This window comes from Palaemon carinicauda, chromosome 1 (genome assembly GCF_036898095.1).
Source record: "Palaemon carinicauda isolate YSFRI2023 chromosome 1, ASM3689809v2, whole genome shotgun sequence".
NCBI lineage: Eukaryota > Metazoa > Arthropoda > Malacostraca > Decapoda > Palaemonidae > Palaemon > Palaemon carinicauda.
This window is the reverse complement of record NC_090725.1, coordinates 209,638,411-209,664,086: the sequence shown is the minus strand read 5'-3', so window position 1 is coordinate 209,664,086 and position 25,676 is coordinate 209,638,411. Positions and strand designations below refer to the sequence as shown.

The 25,676-nt window shown below is 36.6% G+C and overlaps 2 protein-coding genes across 3 annotated transcripts in view; both read right to left on the bottom strand.

Annotated features, from left to right (window-relative positions):
• Positions 1-25,676, bottom strand: part of LOC137644025 (uncharacterized) — a 204,235-nt gene that overhangs the window by 148,064 nt on the left and 30,495 nt on the right. The window lies entirely within an intron of this gene.
• Positions 14,054-18,741, bottom strand: LOC137638045 (mucin-1-like). The gene is made up of 2 exons (XM_068370140.1): positions 18,265-18,741; positions 14,054-14,419 (listed from the first exon to the last, which is right to left on the bottom strand). The coding sequence occupies exons 1-2, from the start codon at positions 18,739-18,741 to the stop codon at positions 14,054-14,056; spliced, it is 843 nt and encodes a 280-aa protein (XP_068226241.1).

Below are 25,676 nucleotides of genomic sequence, written 5' to 3'. Positions count from 1 at the left end.
CAAACGTTGTCCGTTGGGTTGTATTGTAACAGATATAATCTGATATAATCCGATATAATCCACAGATGGATGCCATTATTAACTCTAATCCGTTCTATAAGAAGAAAAAAAAATAGCTTATTCGGGGATTAGTTTTTCCTTTTTTCATTACATTGAAAATCAACATGCATTTGAATTTTGAAAATAGGAGCATAAGTGGAAAAAAGATATTTGCTGGAATGAAAGACACATGATATTGCAATAGTAATATGAACGAAAACGTTTTTACATCATATTCTGAATTATTTACTGAGTATTTAACAGAAACGAAAATTTTTCCGATTTCAGATTAATGACGAAAGGTATCGTAACTAACTACGTAAAACATTGTATATTTTATTCAAAGTTTGCTATACTCTCCACTATAATAATAGATTAATTCCTGTTATATGATTATTAGTCTAAAAGTAACAGTTGGAAGAATGAACTAAAAATTATTCATTTATAAACTAACTTAAAGTCAACCACCTCCCTCCAAAAAGATAACACTAACTTGAGGAGAGTGAAAGTTGCTGCAAAGTTTCTCCTCTTAATGGACGAAAATTACACTACTTTGGTTCACTTACTAGACTAGGCTTACATATCACGGTAACAACATTCACGTTATCTAATAAGAATTTAGATTTACATAAAAAAGGAATAATGCAAGTAACAAAAAAAAAAAAAAAAAAAAAAAAAACTACGCTAACTGTTTGTACTTTGTTGAATTACTTCGGTAACTTGTAAGCTTCGAAATATTGTGTGATACTCTGTAGCACCGACTTTCAATTAGGTCTTTGTGCCTTCTGTATAAGGGCTTTCATAATTCTAATCATTCTTTGCATTCAGATCTGTCCGATCTATTCAAACAACTACGTACAGTTATACAAGGTTTACAGTTAATTCTAATATTTTATCCTTTTGTTTATGTGGCTCAATACTATACACAGCAGTAGACCTACTCTATTATCATCATTATTACTTGCTAAGCTACAACCCAAGTTGACAAGCGCGATTCTATAAGCCCATGGGCTCCAACAGGAAAAATAGGCCACTAAGGAAAGGAAATAAGAAAATAGATAAACTACAAGAGTAGCAATGAACAATTAGAATATCATACTTGAAGAAGATTAACAATATTAAAATAAATCTTTCAAATATATACTATAAAAACTTCAAAAAAATACCAAGAGGATGAGAAATAAGATAGAATAGTGTGTGCCCTCAAACCCAAGACAGTGGAAGACCATGGTACAGAAGCTAAGGCACTACTCAAGAATAGAGAACAATGGTTTGATTTTTTAGTTTCTTGCTCCTAGAAGAGCTGCTTAACATAGATAAGAGTCTCTTCTACCCCTACCAAGCGGAAAGCAGCCATTGAACAATTAAAATGCAGTAGTTAACCCCTTGAACAAAGAAGAATTGTTTGGTAATCTCTGTGGTGTAAGGTGTTTGAGGACAGAAAAAAAATAGGCCAGACTATTCGGTGTATGTGTAAGCAAATGAAAAATAAGCCGTAACTAGAGAGAGGGATCCAATATAATACTATCTAGCCAGTGGTATCTCAACGGAGGGCTGGTGTCCTGGCTAACCTATTAATTAGTTGAATCAATGGAAATTCAGAATATCAAATTTGTTACGAATATTTTTCTGGAGTCTCGTTTCACAGTTATATGCTATTCATCCTCATAATGCTTTTATATATGGTAATATATTCTTTTCCTCTTATTTCTGACTTCACTTTATTGTTTACATCATTTCTTATCCTCAATGAAAGAGGAGTGACACAAGTATAACCTCTACCGGTACTGTATTTTCCTTTAAACTTTCACCAATAATTATCGTCAGAATGATGACTTCATGAGGCTCCACCCACTTTAGCCTCGTTATAATTCTGGATAACACTGAAGGCTATCATGGGCATTGTTGGATCAGAAAATTAAAATTCTGGCTATAAAAACTTATTTCTCGAGTAGTTGTAAGAAGTGCTAAATGATCCTCAAGGATCCCAGCAGTTGGCCTAAACGTTTAATTCATGTATACTACGGTTGCGGCATTACTGCTACAGTAGTATTCCTACGCTAGCACAGATACCCCACCCACATTTATGTATCGTTCCGCCATTCATAAAGTCTGTGTCATTTTTTTTCACTGTGCAATAAGCCATGGCCTCCTCAGAATTTAAGTTTTATATTAGATGATAGGCTATTTCATTAAGCTGACAAATTTATGGCAACTGGGTATGTTATTGCCGATGTTGAAGCTAAAGATAAAGTTTGGTATCATTCCTTCATTGCATTATCATCTTTACTACTATTTGTTTTGCTACATGTAGTAATTATTCTAAAGGATAAATGAATTATGTTCACTTTACTCCTATAAATTCCCATAAGATGTACAAATAAAACTCCTAAAACTATTCATGATTTATTTACAAAATGCAGTCATGCCCAAAACATAGCCAACACGGTCGTACGGCCTAAGAAGAAGAAAAAAAAAATTATATCGGATGATCCGTTGGTCTGATGGCGAGTTTAGCACAAAATTCTCATTTTAACAAAAATAGTTATATCAAGACTGTTTACATACAATCTCTCTCTTTCTCTCTCTCTCTCTATCTCTCTCTCTCTCTCTCTCTCTCTCTCTCTCTCTCTCTCTCTCTCTCTCTCTCTCTCTCTCTGGTGGCATAGTGAATAGTTAATGGAAATGTTCAAAAGCCTGAGTGACATTACAAGTATTATAATCATATTACGCTAAATACAAATCAGACCATAAACATTGGATTTAAACTAGAAACTGAATAATTACCTATTCAGGCTATAGTAAATATGGCCATGGGATTTCTCTTGACTGTATAAAGTTGCAAGTCGTAAGATAAATGCAGTTTTGCAACCACAGGGGCAATTCCAAATCCTGCTAGCCATTCTTGACTGTTATGGGTTTCAGAGCCGATGGAAGAAGGTGAATGGGTGTCCGGTGGATGGGCGGGGCAAAATTTTGTCAAAAGGTGTTTACATTGCTTACGTAATGAATGTTTTCTACTCTTGGCTCGTTATCACTGGCCATGGCGTCGGCTAGATCATTTTTACTCTATAAAAATTAAAACTATCGGGTTTAGGTTATTGAAAATGCTGACAAAATTTGTGTGTGGTTGTAAAATATACATATGTCAACTTTCAGCTACATCCGATGCCTTGATAAGGAGCAAAGTCCAAAAAACCGTGTTACAGAGGCCCTGAATCTCATAGTAGGTTTCATGATGCAGTCGTGATGTAAATGCTGTTAAGTCTTTACTTTGAGTTTGTGAATAGATTTAAGCAAATATTACAAATTACAAACAAGAACTTAAGTGCCTTGGAAACATATTATAAAAGGATATTGCAAGAGAAATTGTTGGATTTATTTGATAAATGAATTTTGTCAATAATGTCCGGCCCTGGGTCTGAGGAGACAGTCAGCACTTATGTTCAACGGGGGATGGGGGTGAGGGGTTAAATCCCGTAGTAGCAGACTAAATGAATAGAAATAGATGGGGTATAGTTGAGCGATGAGTATAGTTGAACGTTAAAAACAGAGTCCAGCAGGGGCCATGAGGATTCTACAAAAACTTTCAAGTAATGCCTATACCGATGGCCTAATCACCCTACGAATCAATATTTTCTTTGCGAGTATCAGAAGGAGATTTTTCCAGAACTATCTTATTGATGAAGTAGCTATGATTAGAGCAGAAAGCATAATAAATAATTGTAAAACAGATTTAAAGAAATGGATATCCTATTGATTTCAAAGTCTGGTGAATTGCCAAAGCCATTAAATGGAATTTGCACGAGAGAAAAAGGCATTGCAAAGTACATAATATACCTGTACTTACTGACTATTTACTAGGACTGTAAATGGCTCTAAGTCTTTCATAGTGAGTACATATGCTACCCCATTTAGATAAATAATGATTTATCCCAAGGGACCATTTAATATTATGAAAAGGTATGGGTCTTGCTTATACAATATGCTACAAACTCAGTAGACGAGTCCTGATAATGTTGAGGATAAACCTTGAGTAACAGATAACTAAAGTATTCTGGAACCAAGGATAGATATATGGTAATCTAAAAATTATGAAAAGCTTAGCAAAGTCAGAGGATATGTATTAGAGGGAAGTATCCTAATGTTTTTTTGGCATACTTGATTAACCAAGTAGTGAGCAGTATGGGCAGATATACTCCTGTTAAACCGGAAGTAGAAATTTTATTTGGTATTATGGAACTTTTGTATAAACATTTGCGAAGTTGTTAAGTCTATATATTTAAATTACCACGGTAAAACTGTTTTAGCCAGGGATGAAAGGTAATAATTACATTTTACATAAGCATGCAAATGATTATGTATTACCTTTGAAAGCTGTATATTCTCATGAGCCTAGTCATACTGACAATAACATACTGTAGAAACTTCGACTGGCCTTAAAGAGATCGTCATTTTAATATGATCAACATGTATTAAAAATGATTCTGAACTGAGATTTTGTTGTAAGTGTCCTGTCGATAGGTTTATATAATGGGAAACTGGTCCTTGGAACTGTTACTCATCCGTTTACACGGATCACTGACAATGACCAAGGCCTGGATTTAAATTCTTGTTTTCACGAGAATTCAAATTTCACAGCATCATTGACACCAAATTTTAGATTTGTAAAATACAATAAAACAAATTTTAACTTTCGATTTCTGTATTTACAATAACTGATTAGCAGTGAATTACCGATAATTAATGCTTTGTAAAATATTTCTACATGTAAAGCAAAAATAACAAAAGATAAAAAGACTTGATAAATGATGGAGGCAGTTGGAGCTTGGAGAAACACCGAGTAGAAGTAGATGGAAGATACTTGTGAATGACTGGGGACGAGGGTCGTGCTGTCGTGCAGAAGAGAAGAATATAGACAAATCTCCTAAACCTTTGGGAAGACTGAGTGTGCCTTCCCCGAACACAAAGATTTAGCTCTGTAAATCAGGATATGAAGCAAGGATAATGTGCAATATCTTTTATAATCAAAACAAAACGCCTAAAGCAAACGTTGTCCGTTGGGTTGTATTGTAACAGATATAATCTGATATAATCCGATATAATCCACAGATGGATGCCATTATTAACTCTAATCCGTTCTATAAGAAGAAAAAAAAATAGCTTATTCGGGGATTAGTTTTTCCTTTTTTCATTACATTGAAAATCAACATGCATTTGAATTTTGAAAATAGGAGCATAAGTGGAAAAAAGATATTTGCTGGAATGAAAGACACATGATATTGCAATAGTAATATGAACGAAAACGTTTTTACATCATATTCTGAATTATTTACTGAGTATTTAACAGAAACGAAAATTTTTCCGATTTCAGATTAATGACGAAAGGTATCGTAACTAACTACGTAAAACATTGTATATTTTATTCAAAGTTTGCTATACTCTCCACTATAATAATAGATTAATTCCTGTTATATGATTATTAGTCTAAAAGTAACAGTTGGAAGAATGAACTAAAAATTATTCATTTATAAACTAACTTAAAGTCAACCACCTCCCTCCAAAAAGATAACACTAACTTGAGGAGAGTGAAAGTTGCTGCAAAGTTTCTCCTCTTAATGGACGAAAATTACACTACTTTGGTTCACTTACTAGACTAGGCTTACATATCACGGTAACAACATTCACGTTATCTAATAAGAATTTAGATTTACATAAAAAAGGAATAATGCAAGTAACAAAAAAAAAAAAAAAAAAAAAAAAAAAAAAAAAAAAAAAAAACTACGCTTACTGTTTGTACTTTGTTGAATTACTTCGGTAACTTGTAAGCTTCGAAATATTGTGTGATACTCTGTAGCACCGACTTTCAATTAGGTCTTTGTGCCTTCTGTATAAGGGCTTTCATAATTCTAATCATTCTTTGCATTCAGATCTGTCCGATCTATTCAAACAACTACGTACAGTTATACAAGGTTTACAGTTAATTCTAATATTTTATCCTTTTGTTTATGTGGCTCAATACTATACACAGCAGTAGACCTACTCTATTATCATCATTATTACTTGCTAAGCTACAACCCAAGTTGACAAGCGCGATTCTATAAGCCCATGGGCTCCAACAGGAAAAATAGGCCACTAAGGAAAGGAAATAAGAAAATAGATAAACTACAAGAGTAGCAATGAACAATTAGAATATCATACTTGAAGAAGATTAACAATATTAAAATAAATCTTTCAAATATATACTATAAAAACTTCAAAAAAATACCAAGAGGATGAGAAATAAGATAGAATAGTGTGTGCCCTCAAACCCAAGACAGTGGAAGACCATGGTACAGAAGCTAAGGCACTACTCAAGAATAGAGAACAATGGTTTGATTTTTTAGTTTCTTGCTCCTAGAAGAGCTGCTTAACATAGATAAGAGTCTCTTCTACCCCTACCAAGCGGAAAGCAGCCATTGAACAATTAAAATGCAGTAGTTAACCCCTTGAACAAAGAAGAATTGTTTGGTAATCTCTGTGGTGTAAGGTGTTTGAGGACAGAAAAAAAATAGGCCAGACTATTCGGTGTATGTGTAAGCAAATGAAAAATAAGCCGTAACTAGAGAGAGGGATCCAATATAATACTATCTAGCCAGTGGTATCTCAACGGAGGGCTGGTGTCCTGGCTAACCTATTAATTAGTTGAATCAATGGAAATTCAGAATATCAAATTTGTTACGAATATTTTTCTGGAGTCTCGTTTCACAGTTATATGCTATTCATCCTCATAATGCTTTTATATATGGTAATATATTCTTTTCCTCTTATTTCTGACTTCACTTTATTGTTTACATCATTTCTTATCCTCAATGAAAGAGGAGTGACACAAGTATAACCTCTACCGGTACTGTATTTTCCTTTAAACTTTCACCAATAATTATCGTCAGAATGATGACTTCATGAGGCTCCACCCACTTTAGCCTCGTTATAATTCTGGATAACACTGAAGGCTATCATGGGCATTGTTGGATCAGAAAATTAAAATTCTGGCTATAAAAACTTATTTCTCGAGTAGTTGTAAGAAGTGCTAAATGATCCTCAAGGATCCCAGCAGTTGGCCTAAACGTTTAATTCATGTATACTACGGTTGCGGCATTACTGCTACAGTAGTATTCCTACGCTAGCACAGATACCCCACCCACATTTATGTATCGTTCCGCCATTCATAAAGTCTGTGTCATTTTTTTTCACTGTGCAATAAGCCATGGCCTCCTCAGAATTTAAGTTTTATATTAGATGATAGGCTATTTCATTAAGCTGACAAATTTATGGCAACTGGGTATGTTATTGCCGATGTTGAAGCTAAAGATAAAGTTTGGTATCATTCCTTCATTGCATTATCATCTTTACTACTATTTGTTTTGCTACATGTAGTAATTATTCTAAAGGATAAATGAATTATGTTCACTTTACTCCTATAAATTCCCATAAGATGTACAAATAAAACTCCTAAAACTATTCATGATTTATTTACAAAATGCAGTCATGCCCAAAACATAGCCAACACGGTCGTACGGCCTAAGAAGAAGAAAAAAAAAATTATATCGGATGATCCGTTGGTCTGATGGCGAGTTTAGCACAAAATTCTCATTTTAACAAAAATAGTTATATCAAGACTGTTTACATACAATCTCTCTCTTTCTCTCTCTCTCTCTATCTCTCTCTCTCTCTCTCTCTCTCTCTCTCTCTTGGTGGCATAGTGAATAGTTAATGGAAATGTTCAAAAGCCTGAGTGACATTACAAGTATTATAATCATATTACGCTAAATACAAATCAGACCATAAACATTGGATTTAAACTAGAAACTGAATAATTACCTATTCAGGCTATAGTAAATATGGCCATGGGATTTCTCTTGACTGTATAAAGTTGCAAGTCGTAAGATAAATGCAGTTTTGCAACCACAGGGGCAATTCCAAATCCTGCTAGCCATTCTTGACTGTTATGGGTTTCAGAGCCGATGGAAGAAGGTGAATGGGTGTCCGGTGGATGGGCGGGGCAAAATTTTGTCAAAAGGTGTTTACATTGCTTACGTAATGAATGTTTTCTACTCTTGGCTCGTTATCACTGGCCATGGCGTCGGCTAGATCATTTTTACTCTATAAAAATTAAAACTATCGGGTTTAGGTTATTGAAAATGCTGACAAAATTTGTGTGTGGTTGTAAAATATACATATGTCAACTTTCAGCTACATCCGATGCCTTGATAAGGAGCAAAGTCCAAAAAACCGTGTTACAGAGGCCCTGAATCTCATAGTAGGTTTCATGATGCAGTCGTGATGTAAATGCTGTTAAGTCTTTACTTTGAGTTTGTGAATAGATTTAAGCAAATATTACAAATTACAAACAAGAACTTAAGTGCCTTGGAAACATATTATAAAAGGATATTGCAAGAGAAATTGTTGGATTTATTTGATAAATGAATTTTGTCAATAATGTCCGGCCCTGGGTCTGAGGAGACAGTCAGCACTTATGTTCAACGGGGGATGGGGGTGAGGGGTTAAATCCCGTAGTAGCAGACTAAATGAATAGAAATAGATGGGGTATAGTTGAGCGATGAGTATAGTTGAACGTTAAAAACAGAGTCCAGCAGGGGCCATGAGGATTCTACAAAAACTTTCAAGTAATGCCTATACCGATGGCCTAATCACCCTACGAATCAATATTTTCTTTGCGAGTATCAGAAGGAGATTTTTCCAGAACTATCTTATTGATGAAGTAGCTATGATTAGAGCAGAAAGCATAATAAATAATTGTAAAACAGATTTAAAGAAATGGATATCCTATTGATTTCAAAGTCTGGTGAATTGCCAAAGCCATTAAATGGAATTTGCACGAGAGAAAAAGGCATTGCAAAGTACATAATATACCTGTACTTACTGACTATTTACTAGGACTGTAAATGGCTCTAAGTCTTTCATAGTGAGTACATATGCTACCCCATTTAGATAAATAATGATTTATCCCAAGGGACCATTTAATATTATGAAAAGGTATGGGTCTTGCTTATACAATATGCTACAAACTCAGTAGACGAGTCCTGATAATGTTGAGGATAAACCTTGAGTAACAGATAACTAAAGTATTCTGGAACCAAGGATAGATATATGGTAATCTAAAAATTATGAAAAGCTTAGCAAAGTCAGAGGATATGTATTAGAGGGAAGTATCCTAATGTTTTTTTGGCATACTTGATTAACCAAGTAGTGAGCAGTATGGGCAGATATACTCCTGTTAAACCGGAAGTAGAAATTTTATTTGGTATTATGGAACTTTTGTATAAACATTTGCGAAGTTGTTAAGTCTATATATTTAAATTACCACGGTAAAACTGTTTTAGCCAGGGATGAAAGGTAATAATTACATTTTACATAAGCATGCAAATGATTATGTATTACCTTTGAAAGCTGTATATTCTCATGAGCCTAGTCATACTGACAATAACATACTGTAGAAACTTCGACTGGCCTTAAAGAGATCGTCATTTTAATATGATCAACATGTATTAAAAATGATTCTGAACTGAGATTTTGTTGTAAGTGTCCTGTCGATAGGTTTATATAATGGGAAACTGGTCCTTGGAACTGTTACTCATCCGTTTACACGGATCACTGACAATGACCAAGACCTGGATTTAAATTCTTGTTTTCACGAGAATTCAAATTTCACAGCATCATTGACACCAAATTTTAGATTTGTAAAATACAATAAAACAAATTTTAACTTTCGATTTCTGTATTTACAATAACTGATTAGCAGTGAATTACCGATAATTAATGCTTTGTAAAATATTTCTACATGTAAAGCAAAAATAACAAAAGATAAAAAGACTTGATAAATGATGGAGGCAGTTGGAGCTTGGAGAAACACCGAGTAGAAGTAGATGGAAGATACTTGTGAATGACTGGGGACGAGGGTCGTGCTGTCGTGCAGAAGAGAAGAATATAGACAAATCTCCTAAACCTTTGGGAAGACTGAGTGTGCCTTCCCCGAACACAAAGATTTAGCTCTGTAAATCAGGATATGAAGCAAGGATAATGTGCAATATCTTTTATAATCAAAACAAAACGCCTAAAGCAAACGTTGTCCGTTGGGTTGTATTGTAACAGATATAATCTGATATAATCCGATATAATCCACAGATGGATGCCATTATTAACTCTAATCCGTTCTATAAGAAGAAAAAAAAATAGCTTATTCGGGGATTAGTTTTTCCTTTTTTCATTACATTGAAAATCAACATGCATTTGAATTTTGAAAATAGGAGCATAAGTGGAAAAAAGATATTTGCTGGAATGAAAGACACATGATATTGCAATAGTAATATGAACGAAAACGTTTTTACATCATATTCTGAATTATTTACTGAGTATTTAACAGAAACGAAAATTTTTCCGATTTCAGATTAATGACGAAAGGTATCGTAACTAACTACGTAAAACATTGTATATTTTATTCAAAGTTTGCTATACTCTCCACTATAATAATAGATTAATTCCTGTTATATGATTATTAGTCTAAAAGTAACAGTTGGAAGAATGAACTAAAAATTATTCATTTATAAACTAACTTAAAGTCAACCACCTCCCTCCAAAAAGATAACACTAACTTGAGGAGAGTGAAAGTTGCTGCAAAGTTTCTCCTCTTAATGGACGAAAATTACACTACTTTGGTTCACTTACTAGACTAGGCTTACATATCACGGTAACAACATTCACGTTATCTAATAAGAATTTAGATTTACATAAAAAAGGAATAATGCAAGTAACAAAAAAAAAAAAAAAAAAAAAAAAAAACTACGCTAACTGTTTGTACTTTGTTGAATTACTTCGGTAACTTGTAAGCTTCGAAATATTGTGTGATACTCTGTAGCACCGACTTTCAATTAGGTCTTTGTGCCTTCTGTATAAGGGCTTTCATAATTCTAATCATTCTTTGCATTCAGATCTGTCCGATCTATTCAAACAACTACGTACAGTTATACAAGGTTTACAGTTAATTCTAATATTTTATCCTTTTGTTTATGTGGCTCAATACTATACACAGCAGTAGACCTACTCTATTATCATCATTATTACTTGCTAAGCTACAACCCAAGTTGACAAGCGCGATTCTATAAGCCCATGGGCTCCAACAGGAAAAATAGGCCACTAAGGAAAGGAAATAAGAAAATAGATAAACTACAAGAGTAGCAATGAACAATTAGAATATCATACTTGAAGAAGATTAACAATATTAAAATAAATCTTTCAAATATATACTATAAAAACTTCAAAAAAATACCAAGAGGATGAGAAATAAGATAGAATAGTGTGTGCCCTCAAACCCAAGACAGTGGAAGACCATGGTACAGAAGCTAAGGCACTACTCAAGAATAGAGAACAATGGTTTGATTTTTTAGTTTCTTGCTCCTAGAAGAGCTGCTTAACATAGATAAGAGTCTCTTCTACCCCTACCAAGCGGAAAGCAGCCATTGAACAATTAAAATGCAGTAGTTAACCCCTTGAACAAAGAAGAATTGTTTGGTAATCTCTGTGGTGTAAGGTGTTTGAGGACAGAAAAAAAATAGGCCAGACTATTCGGTGTATGTGTAAGCAAATGAAAAATAAGCCGTAACTAGAGAGAGGGATCCAATATAATACTATCTAGCCAGTGGTATCTCAACGGAGGGCTGGTGTCCTGGCTAACCTATTAATTAGTTGAATCAATGGAAATTCAGAATATCAAATTTGTTACGAATATTTTTCTGGAGTCTCGTTTCACAGTTATATGCTATTCATCCTCATAATGCTTTTATATATGGTAATATATTCTTTTCCTCTTATTTCTGACTTCACTTTATTGTTTACATCATTTCTTATCCTCAATGAAAGAGGAGTGACACAAGTATAACCTCTACAGTAAAATATAAACAAATAAAAAACATGCCAAAGGTAACAGAATATATGAAAAATAAAGTAATACTGCTAAAGGAAATTTTTTTTTAAATAAAAGGGCAAATAAACATAAATGGACCTAAGAAACTTTAAAGCAACATGAATAAAACCAATTAAAATGATTAAACAAAGAACTATTTCAGTCACAGATAAAAATCAGATTAAACGAATAAACACCTTACATATATACACACAGATTTATATATATATATATATATATATATATATATATATATATATATATATATATATATATATATATATACATATACAGTATATATATTTGGTGATATGAGAGATCCTCAACCATGGGGCATCTGACAAATGCGCAGGAGAGTTCATCTGAGATGCAAAAAGACTTGCTGGAACACCACTCTGTAATACATTGGTATTGTGACATATGTTCCTTCATTTCTGGAGCTGTGGATTTTCAATCATGTCTAACGTGTAGTTGTTGATAATATGCACCAATGGGCGATGATCTGTTTGGAGTGTGGAGGATGGCAGTCCTTGGGGGCACAAGAAACACTTTGTGAGAGCCCAAGATACAGTGAACAACTCCAACTCAATTGTCACGTACCTCGTCTCGGTGTTTGTGAGAAAGCGGGATCCACACTGGGCTACCCAGAGTCATTCAGAACTGTAGTCCTGGAGTAGGCATAGCCTATCCCATAGAGACAAGATGCGTCGGTCAGGAGAATGGTTAGCAACGTTGGGTCAAAAGAGCCAGAACTGGAGCCCTTGGGAATGCTTCTTCTACATGTTTGAAGGCCTTGTTGTGGTCCGGTGTCCAAACAAAAGAGCACTTGGGGCTTATGAATGGGCAAAGGAGTTGTGAATGGTTGAAGAGGCTGTACAGTCAGGGCAATATCTGGGGTGAACTCTGTCAATTGGTTAAATAACCTCATGAAGGAACCTAAGTCCGTCAAGTTGAAAGGTGTGGGGAAGTCTTGAAGAGCTGCAACTTACCCTGGATTGGCAGCTATTCCTTCTTCAGAAAGAGTGAATGCGAAGAAATTCACCCGGGTCTCGGCCACTATGAACTTATCTCTGTTGAGAGTGATGCCATTTTTGTGGCAGCGAGTGAGTAATTCATGGATCCTGTGGTAATGTGTCAGTACTGTAGGTGGTCACCAAAGATGAGAATGTCATCAACAACCTAGACACATTTCATGCCCTGGAGAGCAAGGTTGCTGCAGTAACACTAGGCATCGCCGGTGGCAGCAATGCTGGAAGCGTCTGTAGAGCATAATAAAATTTGATGAGATGACGGTATTCCTCCACTAGCTCCATACTGCAGTAACTATGTAGAGCGTCCGCAGTGGTGAAGAATTTGGCTGTGGAATCGACAGCGCAGCAGCAGCTGTGGGTGTGGGCAAAGGGTCGGCTAGTATGAAAACTTGCGTGTTCAGCTTGGTGAGATCTACTGTGATATGAACTCCCCTGGCCTTTGGGATGATGACTAGAGGGTGACACCATTTCGATGTTGCAAGACTTGATGATACCCTGCTGGACCATAGAATCCAGTTTCTTCCTGACAAGTTCGCAGAAAGCAGAGGGACTCTGCCAAGGGGTGTGGATAGTGAACGAAATAGCATCCTCTTTAAGGTGGATTTTCATTGGTCCTTCCATTGATCTCAGTGAAGCTGCTTGGACATTAGCACATCATGGAAAATTCTGAGGAAATATCCTCGGGCCTCAGCAGGGGTTGTGTTGGCATGGGGGGGTAGCTCCTTACATCAGTTCATATGCACGACCTGTAGGATGAGCCGTGGGAAGTCTTGCCGGAGAATGGTCAACTCCACTCCTTGCAGTGCACATAGGACAGGAGTGGCATCTGAATATCTTAATGGACGTAGAACGGGGTATGACAGGATTACTTGGCTAAAGACAGAGTGGTCTTAAGGATACCTAAAGCTGGTGTCATCTGTGATCCATCTGCCGAGTGTGTGTTCGAGGCATATGTGAAGCTGTATTAATTGCTTCCTAGTAGGTAATGTCCCTAGATTCACCATCCCAGTGTCTGCACCATTCCCTAAACACTCAATATGTGGCATCGAGACGTAAGGGCGGAGGGGTCTGGGTGATGATTTTCTGTGGGGGTGGTGGCTAGATGGGCTAAAGCACTGTAGATTGAGATGGAAGTTGTTGAGGCCAGTGGTGTTGCTTGTTGGTTTTCTGAAGGGGTGGTGGCTGGATGGGTAACAGCACTGAAGATTGAGATGGAAGTTGCTAAGGCTGATGGTGTTGCTTGCTGGTGGTTAGGGTTGAGTATGAGTAGATGCAATAGAACGGTGAAATGCTGGGCTTGCTCCTCTCCTCTTAGGTTGTCCTTTAGGTGGCGTAGTTTCTGCTCATTACGACGTTGATCCTCCTCTCTCTGGTATGTAGCCAACTCGTCCTGTAGAGATTACACCAGGTATTTGATAAAGGAGTCTTAACTCCCCACCTGAAGCTGTTGAAGGCGGCATGTTCAGGTGTGGTGAGGGCGTTGAAAAACCTGGTGAGATTCGACGTGCTGTTATTGAGGCTGGGTGTGAAAGCAAATGGCTGTCATCATTGTCCTGGCCATGGTGCATGTTCCCAGACTCATCATGATGTGAGGTACTAGACATTATGAATTGTTTTAAGCTATCACCCACAGTTTAATAGAAAAGACGAAAAAATAAGAAAGACTTTTTACAGTTCTTATTTTAAAATTACACTAGATCAACAGTGGCAAATGGCAACGGAAGACCGACTGTGGGAGGGCTCCTGGGTGGGGCGGCAAGGGCAATAACTGCACTGGCACTGCATGAACGGTTCACAAACAAAGTACAACCACTGTAAGATCCACATGTGGTCGAGGGTAAATGACGGCTCGATGCAAATACTGGATTTCGATGATCCCTAAAAATGCTGAATAGTTTAGTCACTGGGCCATGTTGATATGAGATGAGCAGTATTGTAGATGAAGACAGATGATTGCGGGAATGGAAAAATGAAAATCCGATTCGTATATTCCTATATTTCGACACACCAATGGGGTTATGTAGAGTAGTACTCTGCAAGGCATACATCAGCACGACTCCTGCGCATGCGTTTGTAACATACCAAACTTATGAAATGTAAAGAGTGCATAATATATACAATAATCTACATCATCATCATCATCATCAGCCGTTGCAAGTCCAATGCAGAATAAAGGCCTCAGACATGTACTAACACTTGCGTTTGAATTTATGGTCTTTCTATGCCAGTCCACACACGCAAACTTTCTTAGTTCGTCAATCCATCATCTTCTCTTCCTTTCCCTACTTCTTTTGTAATCTCTATGAACATATTCTGTTATTCTCAATGTCTATCTATTGTCTGTCATTCTCATTGTATGTCTTGCATATGACTATTTCTTTTTCTTAAATATTGTTAGAATATCCTCTACTCTAGCTTGCTCTTGTATCTATGTTGCTCTTTTTCTATCTCTTAGTGTTATTTCAATCATATTCTTTCCAGAGCTCTCTGAGTTGTGTATGTATGTACATATATATATATATATATATATATATATATATATATATATATATATATATATATATATATATATATATATATATATATAGATATATAGGTAGATAGATAGATATAGATATATCGGTATATGTATATACATATTTCATGCATTCATTCATGAAATATTCATGAAATACCACACGAAGTTGGGCTCAAGATAAAAAGACGAAAGACAGAGATGATGAGAACGGAGTATGCAACGGAAGATGAAATATCATTGGAAGGAGAAAGGATTAATGAGGTAGAATCATTCAAGAACTTAGGAACTATGATCTCCAATACAGGGTCTTTAGAATTAGTTTAGTGAAAGATTGAAAAAATCAAATCAGACAATGACTAAGTTAAGTAAAATTTGGATATCAGATCACCTGAAATTACATAAATCAGACTATATATCAGTTAAGTGAGATCAGTGTAACTGTGGACATGAGTCATGGTATGACAATGAAACAATCTCCAATAGATTTTGTAGATTTGAGAACAAAGCCCTCAGAAGGAGATAAGGAGTTAAATGGCAGAACAGCATTAGAAATGAAACTATAAGCGATATTATTTGAGTGCCATATGTGGATGAGATCATGGTGAAGGGTAAATGGAGATGGTTTGCGCATGCTCTCCGCACTCCCCAAGAGAGATTGGTTCATCAAACGTTCAGCTGGGCTCCACAAGGCATTAGAAGAGTTAGAAGACCTACGCCTACATGTCTGAGGACTATGAAGCACGAAGTAGGAGATGATGAATGGAGAAGTATTGAATTTAAAGCTCAAGATAGAGACGACTGACGAAATCTAACCGAGGCCCTTTGCGTCAATAGGCGTAGGAGATGATGATGATGATATGTATATCCATACACATATACATATATCCTGTATAATCATATATATGTCATATATGAAGGCATATCAAAGCACACGGACTGTGAATCACAATCGCTATCAAAAATACAAGGCTTCTTAAACATAGTCATCTAATAACAAAATAGACTTCAGCATCTAGACAGATGTAAGAGAAAAGAGAAGGTATTTTCATCTTCCTTCATCAAAAAGACCAAACCAGTTTACGTTTACAACTACGACACACATTAAAACCTAATTCGACACACAACCACCTTAATTCGCGTCCAACGCAAGGTAGGAAATGTGAAAATGGACATTACCTTCGACCTAACCATTCCACTCTACGGGATCTCCTCTTCACATCCAAGTGGTACTGCAGACGCTTACATACTTGAGCCCTTAGTACACAAGATATTTACAACGTGAACCTACGCTACTTTTCAGTTTCTACATAGTTTAGTAGAAAAACAAGGATTCCTGCTGAGAGAGAGAGAGAGAGAGAGAGAGAGAGAGAGAGAGATGAATTAAAATATGAAAAATATAGCCACATACCACACAAACAAGCATATATATATATATATATATATATATATATATATATATATATATATATATATATAGTATAGCTTATATGCTGTATATATATATCCGTTTCTGAGTGAGTATATTATATATATACATACACACACACACACACACATATATATATATATATATATATATATATATATATATATATATATATATATATATATATATATATATATATTTATATGGTATAGCTAACATACTGTATATTCATCCCTTTCTGAGTGAGTATACCTCAACCTGGTGAAATGGTTTGTGTAGCGCCATACATCAGCAAAGTTGTACTAGTCAGGGCTGCCACCAATTCGCAGTTGGCCAGCTTAGTGATGAAAACTGGCCAAACCTCAGACATGAATAAAGACATGGCTGAGGCCTTTGTCCCGCAGTGGGCAGGAAACGGCGGCGTTTGTTGTTGTTTTAAACAAACATACACGCATACACACAGAGACATACACACACACACATATATTATATATATATATATATATATATATATATATATATATATATATATATATATATATATATATATATGGTACAGTAAGAACAGTGAATACACGTATTACCTGTTTCACTTAGAAATTTCACGTAATCACTGAATTTTCCAGTAATTACGCGAAATCTCTGAAAAATGGTCCCAGTAATTACACGTAATCCCTGAAGCTCATTTCATCATCAATGCCAACGTTGCGACTAGCATATTAGTAAGTAACTAGATAAAAAATAGAATTAACATTAAAAAATGCAAACATACAGAATTTTATTGGTCAAACACACACACAACGTAAACTGTTCCACGACCTAAAACAAAGCATTTAAAAGTTCTAAAGAATAACAGAAATCATTGACATGTTAATTGTTACAACAATTGAGGCTGCTATGATATCGTGAGTTACACAGAAGCCCAGCTTTAGGCATTTACATCGCCTTGTACTACACTTTTGGGTGTCAGTAACAGTTACATCTTGTGAAGCCTTGTCCACCTGAAGCAGATTGAGAAATCACCGCCGAGCGCAGTGAAACTGTTTTTTCACTGTTCATGTCGTCAGTGTTTAGAAGGTGCTGAGGGCACAGATCGAATTGATTTCTGGAATACAGACCACTGAGAATACTAGCTTTTATGGCTATCCTGTATTAGTGTGTCTTCTCGTCTGTCAATTATGACACCAAGGATATTTCTAGGATTGCCTCTCTCATGATCAACAAGTGGAACTGGCACAGCTACATTGTCTCCTTGTTCGCCAGCTCACAGATCTACGCGACTTCTTTTCACCATCCTTTCTGCATGAGAAGTTTGTGCATTGGCTGCTTCATGACAACGCCTTTTGATTTCTTTGATGCGTTCTGCAATTCTGTGGTTTTTAAAATAGGAAACAGGACTGTCAGATAGAGAGGGTGTGAGAGACGTTACGGGCTCTTCTGATTCTCCAGAAGAAACAGGACTCTCAACATTGTAGGCAGATGGTGTTGCTGTGGGCGAGGAAGGTCCTGTGGGTAGATCAAGGATTTCAGCTGCCATTGGCTGACTTGTTACATTGTCACCAGTGTATTGTGTTGTAGTGCTGCCATGTTCGACTGGGAGCAGAACATCCTCTGTCAAATCATGTATTGGTGTTTCATGACTTGTACCTTGGATCTGGTTTGCAACACCATCAGTTTGGGAGAGAGAGTTGTCATTGTCAGAGTCTTGCCTGATTGGCGTGACAGTAAGAAGATCCTCCTCAGTCTCCATTTGACCAATCACTTCCATCGGCAAAGACGAGGTAGTAAGTCCTACACGAGCCTCACAGCCAAACATGGCAGAATATGGAGAGCACTTGATCCCGGAATGGAGAGCACTGTTTTTCTGGAACTGAACAAACTTGATGCCTGTAGGCCAGTCTTGTGAGTCATTGTCAGCCATCCAGGCCACCAACAGATAATATCCGTGCCGGCCCTTGGCATGTGAGTTATCAGCTGCTGCTTTCAGGGCATCGATGGTCTTCTGATAGTCACACTTTGGAATTAATCCTTTTTTGTTTTCTTTAAAATGATCCATGAGGTTTTGTGTAAACCTTTCCTCGATAGACATCTTGACTTTGCTGGAGGAAGAGGAAGAATGAAGTAACAAGTCAGAGTTGCTTGAAGAAGAGGAAGAATGAAGCAACGAGCAGTGGATCAGACACTTTTGAAAACTGAACCATTCGCTCATGTCTCGGTCGTTTAAACACAAACACTCACTAACGAAACTGAAAGGTCGTTAAGTTAAACTATGCTGTGTGTAATTGTATGTGTGTAATTGTACTGTGTTTAATTGAAATGTTCATAGACGAAGGTTACGCAAATTCACTGAATGCTTAATAGTAAGAACACGTAAAATGACAGGTCTAATTTCCGGGATTTCGCGTAATCACTGGAAATTTCAGTGATTACATGAAATCCCTGAGTGAAACGGGGAATACGTGTATTTACTGAAATATTCAGGGATTACGCGTAATCCTTAGGTACGTGTTCTTACTGTAACATATATATATATATATATATATATATATATATATATATATAAATTTATATATTTATATATATATATATATATATATATATATATATTTATATATATATATATATAAATTTATATATATATACATACATACATACATATACCAAAGGCACTTCCCCCAATTTTGGGGGGTAGCCGACAACAACAAGAAACAAAACAAAAAGGGGACCTCTACTCTCTACGTTCCTCCAGCCTAACCAGGGACTCAGCCGAGTTCAGCTGGTACTGCTAGGGTGCCACAGCCCAACCTCCCACATTTCCACCACAGATGAAGCTTCATACTGCTGAGTCCCCTACTGCTGCTACCTCCGCGGTCATCTAAGGCACCGGAGGAAGCAGCAGGGCCTACCGGAACTGCGTCACAATCGCTCGCCATTCATTCCTATTTCTAGCACGCTCTCTTGCCTCTCTCACATCTATCCTCCTATCACCCAGAGCTTTCTTCACACCATCCATCCACCCAAACCTTGGCCTTCCTCTTGTACTTCTCCCATCAACTCTTGCATTCATCACCTTCTTTAGCAGACAGCTATTTTCCATTCTCTCAACATGGCCAAACCACCTCAACACATTCATATCCACTCTAGCCGCTAACTCATTTCTTACACCCGTTCTCACCCTCACCACTTCGTTCCTAACCCTATCTACTCGAGATACACCAGCCATACTCCTCAGACACTTCATCTCAAACACATTCAATTTCTGTCTCTCCATCACTTTCATTCCCCACAACTCCGATCCATACATCACAGTTGGTACAATCACTTTCTCATATAGAACTCTCTTTACATTCATGCCCAATCCTCTATTTTTTACTACTCCCTTAACTGCCCCCAACACTTTGCAACCTTCATTCACTCTCTGACGTACATCTGCTTCCACTCCACCATTTGCTGCAACAACAGACCCCAAGTACTTAAACTGATCCACCTCCTCAAGTAACTCTCCATTCAACATGACATTCAACCTTGCACCACCTTCCCTTCTCGTACATCTCATAACCTTACTCTTACCCACATTAACTCTCAACTTCCTTCTCTCACACACCCTTCCAAATTCTGTCACTAGTCGGTCAAGCTTCTCTTCTGTGTCTGCTACCAGTACAGTATCATCCGCAAACAACAACTGATTTACTTCCCATTCATGATCATTCTCGCCTACCAGTTTTAATCCTCGTCCAAGCACTCTAGCATTCACCTCTCTCACCACTCCATCAACATACAAGTTAAACAACCACGGCGACATCACACATCCCTGTCTCAGCCCCACTCTCACCGGAAACCAATCGCTCACCTCATTTCCTATTCTAACACATGCTTTACTACCTGTGTAGAAACTTTTCACTGCTTGCAACAACCTTCCACCAACTCCATATAACCTCATCACATTCCACATTGCTTCCCTATCAACTCTATCATATGCTTTCTCCAGATCCATAAACGCAACATACACCTCCTTACCTTTTGCTAAATATTTCTCGCATATCTGCCTAACTGTAAAAATCTGATTCATACAACCCCTACCTCTTCTAAAACCACCCTGTACTTCCAAGATTGCATTCTCTGTTTTATCCTTAATCCTATTAATCAGTATTCTACCATACACTTTTCCAACTACACTCAACAAACTAATACCTCTTGAATTACAACACTCATGCACATCTCCCTTACCCTTATATAGTGGTACAATACATGCACAGACCCAATCTACTGGTACCATTGACAACACAAAACACACATTAAACAATCTCACCAACCATTCAAGTACAGTCACACCCCCTTCCTTCAACATCTCAGCTTTCACACCATCCATACCCGATGCTTTTCCTACTCTCGTTTCATCTAGTGCTCTCCTCACTTCCTCTATTGTAATCTCTCTCTCATTCTCATCTCCCATCACTGGCACCTCAACACCTGGAACCGCAATTATATCTGCCTCCCTATCATCCTCAACATTCAGCAAACTTTCAAAATATTCCGCCCACCTTTTCCTTACCTCCTCTCCTTTTAACAACCTTCCATTTCCATCTTTCACTGTCTCTTCAATTCTTGCGCCGGCCTTCCTTACTCTCTTCACTTCTTTCCAAAACTTCTTCTTATTCTCTTCATATGACTGACCCAGTCCCTGACCCCACCTCAGGTCAGCTGCCCTCTTTGCCTCACGTACCTTGCGCTTTACTTCCACCTTTTTCTCTCTATATTTTTCATACTTCTCTATACTATTACTCTGCAGCCATTCTTCAAAAGCCCTCTTTTTCTCTTCCACTTTTACCTTCACTCCTTCATTCCACCATTCACTGCCCTTCCTCATGCTGCCTCCAACAACCTTCTTGCCACATACATCACTTGCAATCCCAACAAAATTTTCTTTTGCTAACTTCCACTCCTCCTCTAAATTACCAGTTTCTCTTACTCTCACCTCGTCATATGCCATTTTCAACCTTTCCTGATATTTACTTTTTACCCCCGGTTTTATTAGCTCTTCAACCCTCACTAGCTCCCTTTTACATCCACCTACTCTATTCCCCCACTCTTTTGCTACAACCAATTTTCCTTCCACCAAAAAATGATCAGACATACCGTTAGCCATACCCCTAAACACGTGCACGTCTTTCAATCTTCCAAACATTCTTTTTGTTATCAACACATAATCCATTAATGCCCTTTCTACTACTCTTCCATTTGCCACTCTTACCCATGTATACTTATTCTTATCTTTCTTTTTAAAAAAGCTAGCACTTATTACCATCTCTTGTTCAACACACATATCTACCAGTCTCTCACCACTCTCATTTTCACCTGGTACGCCATATTTCCCAATGACACCTTCTACCTCTCCAGCACCCACTCTAGCATTTAAGTCACCCATAACAACCACATAATTCCTTCTACCCAGTCCTTCTACACACCTAGTTAATTCACTCCAGAACTCATTCCGCTCTTCTTCACTTTTCTCACTACCTGGCCCATACGCACTGACAAACGCCCAACATTCCCTACCCAACCTAACCCTTACCCACATTAACCTAGATGATATCTTCTTCCATTCCACTACTTTACCTGTCATCCATTCACTCAACAATAAAGCCACACCATCTCTCGCTCTTCCCCTTTCAATCCCAGACACTCTACCAGACATTTCACCAAACATCACTTCACCCTTTCCTTTCATCTTTGTCTCACACAAGGCCAATACATCCATCCTTCTACTTCTAAACATACTTCCAATCTCACATCTTTTACTCTCTATCGTACTACATCCACGCACATTCAAACACCCCAAAACTAGAGTGCGGGGAGCAGTCACTCTCCCCCCAGCTCCATCTCTTTGTTGCTGTCTCACAGGATACTTTTACAGGAGAGAGGGTTCCCAGCCCCCTCGTCCCATCCCTTTTAGTCGCCTCTTACGACACGCAGGGATAACGTTGGCGCTATTCTAATTTTTATATGCATTATAAAATTATTACATTATTACAACTAGTGAATTACATAAATTCCAGAGCTCCAAAACTCACCTGCTTATATTACATAATTCGATACACAATAGAAAAACTTCGAGCTCTGAGAATAGTACGCAACTCTCAGACATTAATATATATGAACACTGAATATCTAAAAGGTCTCTTTACTTTACACTCAAAACAAACTGGGTGATTACTTTTAACGTGAACTATTCCTAAATCAACCTTTTACTTCAGTTCTTAGTCAGGGGATACCAGCAAAGCACTGACAAAAATATTGGTGATCAAAATAATACACCCTTCAAAAAAATAAATATATTCTATAAAAAAGAAACTAACAAATTCCAGAAAATTAACGCCAAAATTAATCCCCCGAAATATTAAATCTGAACTAGACCTTAGACTAAGACAAAAAATTACTATAAAATAATATACAATCACTTGTTTCACTAAAAATTAATCTATAAAAATATTTAATTTTGACAATTAATGAATAAATGACACCTTAACACTCATAGAAAATAAATCACAATTACGCTTATATTTACTTAACTGTTACTCTTATGTCCTTAGGCACAAACAAGGTTACCAAGTGTTTAAGCAAAATAAATATACTTCACTGTTTAACCTAATTTCACAGGGTCAGTTACAAAAATTTGCACTATAAAATGTACTTAAATTAACACACTACACTTTTAACTTAGACAGACAATATTATCACCAATGTTTGAACAACACTATAAACGGTATATGTTGGAGAGAAATCACTATTCACGTTTAAGATGAAAACACTATTCACGTTTGAGAGGAGTTTTGTAGTGGCTGGAGAGAGGGCTGGAGAGAGGGCTGGCGGATGTTGGCTCTCTCAAAGGGATATGCTGGATCTCTTCTGTCTCCTATGCATTGCTAGGTCCCTATATATTGACTCAATTCACTCTAGAAATTTCTAGTAAATCATTCCCGTGGTGATGTCAGGTTGCCAACTTAGTAATTTGGAGAAGGGGTACTAATGTTGTTTGGCGAGGGGTGCGAGGCTACTCTCTCTCGGCTAACTTTTAGTCGAGAATCTTCCTGGAAATTACAACCACGTGGAAACATGATGCAATCCCCAGTATGTGTGTCATACAGCATACCTTTTCAATAAGGTTACATAAGACTTTGTAACTAAACTACGTGAAATGAAAAGTTAATTCTTTAAAATTACGTAAATTTACATATTCGGAACTGAATAAAAATACAATTAAAGGAATGATGACAGTCCTAAGTGATTATCATACATTACTTAATCCTACATGAGTGGAACTTACCTTACGAGCTGGCTATACATCTCTTAAATAATGAAATAAAATACGTGAATGAAATAATCTACACTTATGTCAGACCAGCTTCGTAAGAATATACAATATGTATATACATATATATATATATATATATATATATATATTATATATATATATATATATACATATATATATATCTCTTATATAATTATACATATGTATATATATGTATATAATATATAAATACAAAGATAGATAAATAGATATATTGATCGCTAGATGGATATCCCCTTCAGAGACATAAGTTCGAATCTTGATCAGAATAGAAAAACTTATCACATATAATTCACTGTGATTGTCATTTATCGCCAATAAAAATGAATGAAATATCAATGGGTTTCTGTACCTTGATCTTTATAAGTATAAAATGTCTTGTGTAAAAATATATATATATATATATATATATATATATATATATATATATAATTCACTCGTAATAGATTAATGTAGCATTCACATTCACCTCACAATTAAAACTGCTGAACCATGTCAAATATCCACAACACTCTAATTCCCCTTATCTTGAACGTACGCTAATACTTTGTATGTATTTAGGACTTAAGCGTCTAATACCTATTTCCTCTTTCTATAAAGTAGCTTTCAAATTCTCGATAACTTACGGGGGCATAAATTCTTACATGGCAATTCCTGCACAAACAATTTATCTTAACTTTTTTTTTCTCTTTTTTTTTTCTTTTTTTTTTGTACAAATAAGACTTACGCGTTGCTATGTATATGTATGAATACAGTGTAATATTTTTGGACAAATGGTCAACTAAAATGCAACATCTGGCAACTACAGCATCGAGGGTGCGGGATAGTTCCCCTGAAGTGGCTGATTTAAAGGAATATATCTTTTGAATTATTGCAGTGACTTACAAGTAATTTCAGGCCCTGATATGTTTTGACTGGAAAAGGGTTAAAATGGAAAAATTAGAATTATAAAAATGCTTTCTTGATTATGTATGGTTTCAATTTTCAAGCACTCACTAAGAATTAAATCTCAGTACTAGGTCTACAGGTTTGAAAAATTTATTCTATGCATAAACCTACTTTGTGAGTAGTAGGTCGGCCAAGGCACTAGCCACCCGCTGAGATACTACTGGCCAGACAGTACTGTAGTGGACCCTTCTCTCTGGTTACGGTTCATTTTCCCTTTGCTTACTCATACATCGAATAGTCTGGCCTATTCTTTACAGATTCTCCTCTGTCCTCATACACTTGACAACACAGATTTCCAAACAATTTTTATTTACCCAAGGGGTTAACTACAGCACTGTAATTGTTCAGTGGCTACTTTCCTCTTGAAGGGTAGCAGAGATGTTTTAGCTATGACAAGCAGCTCT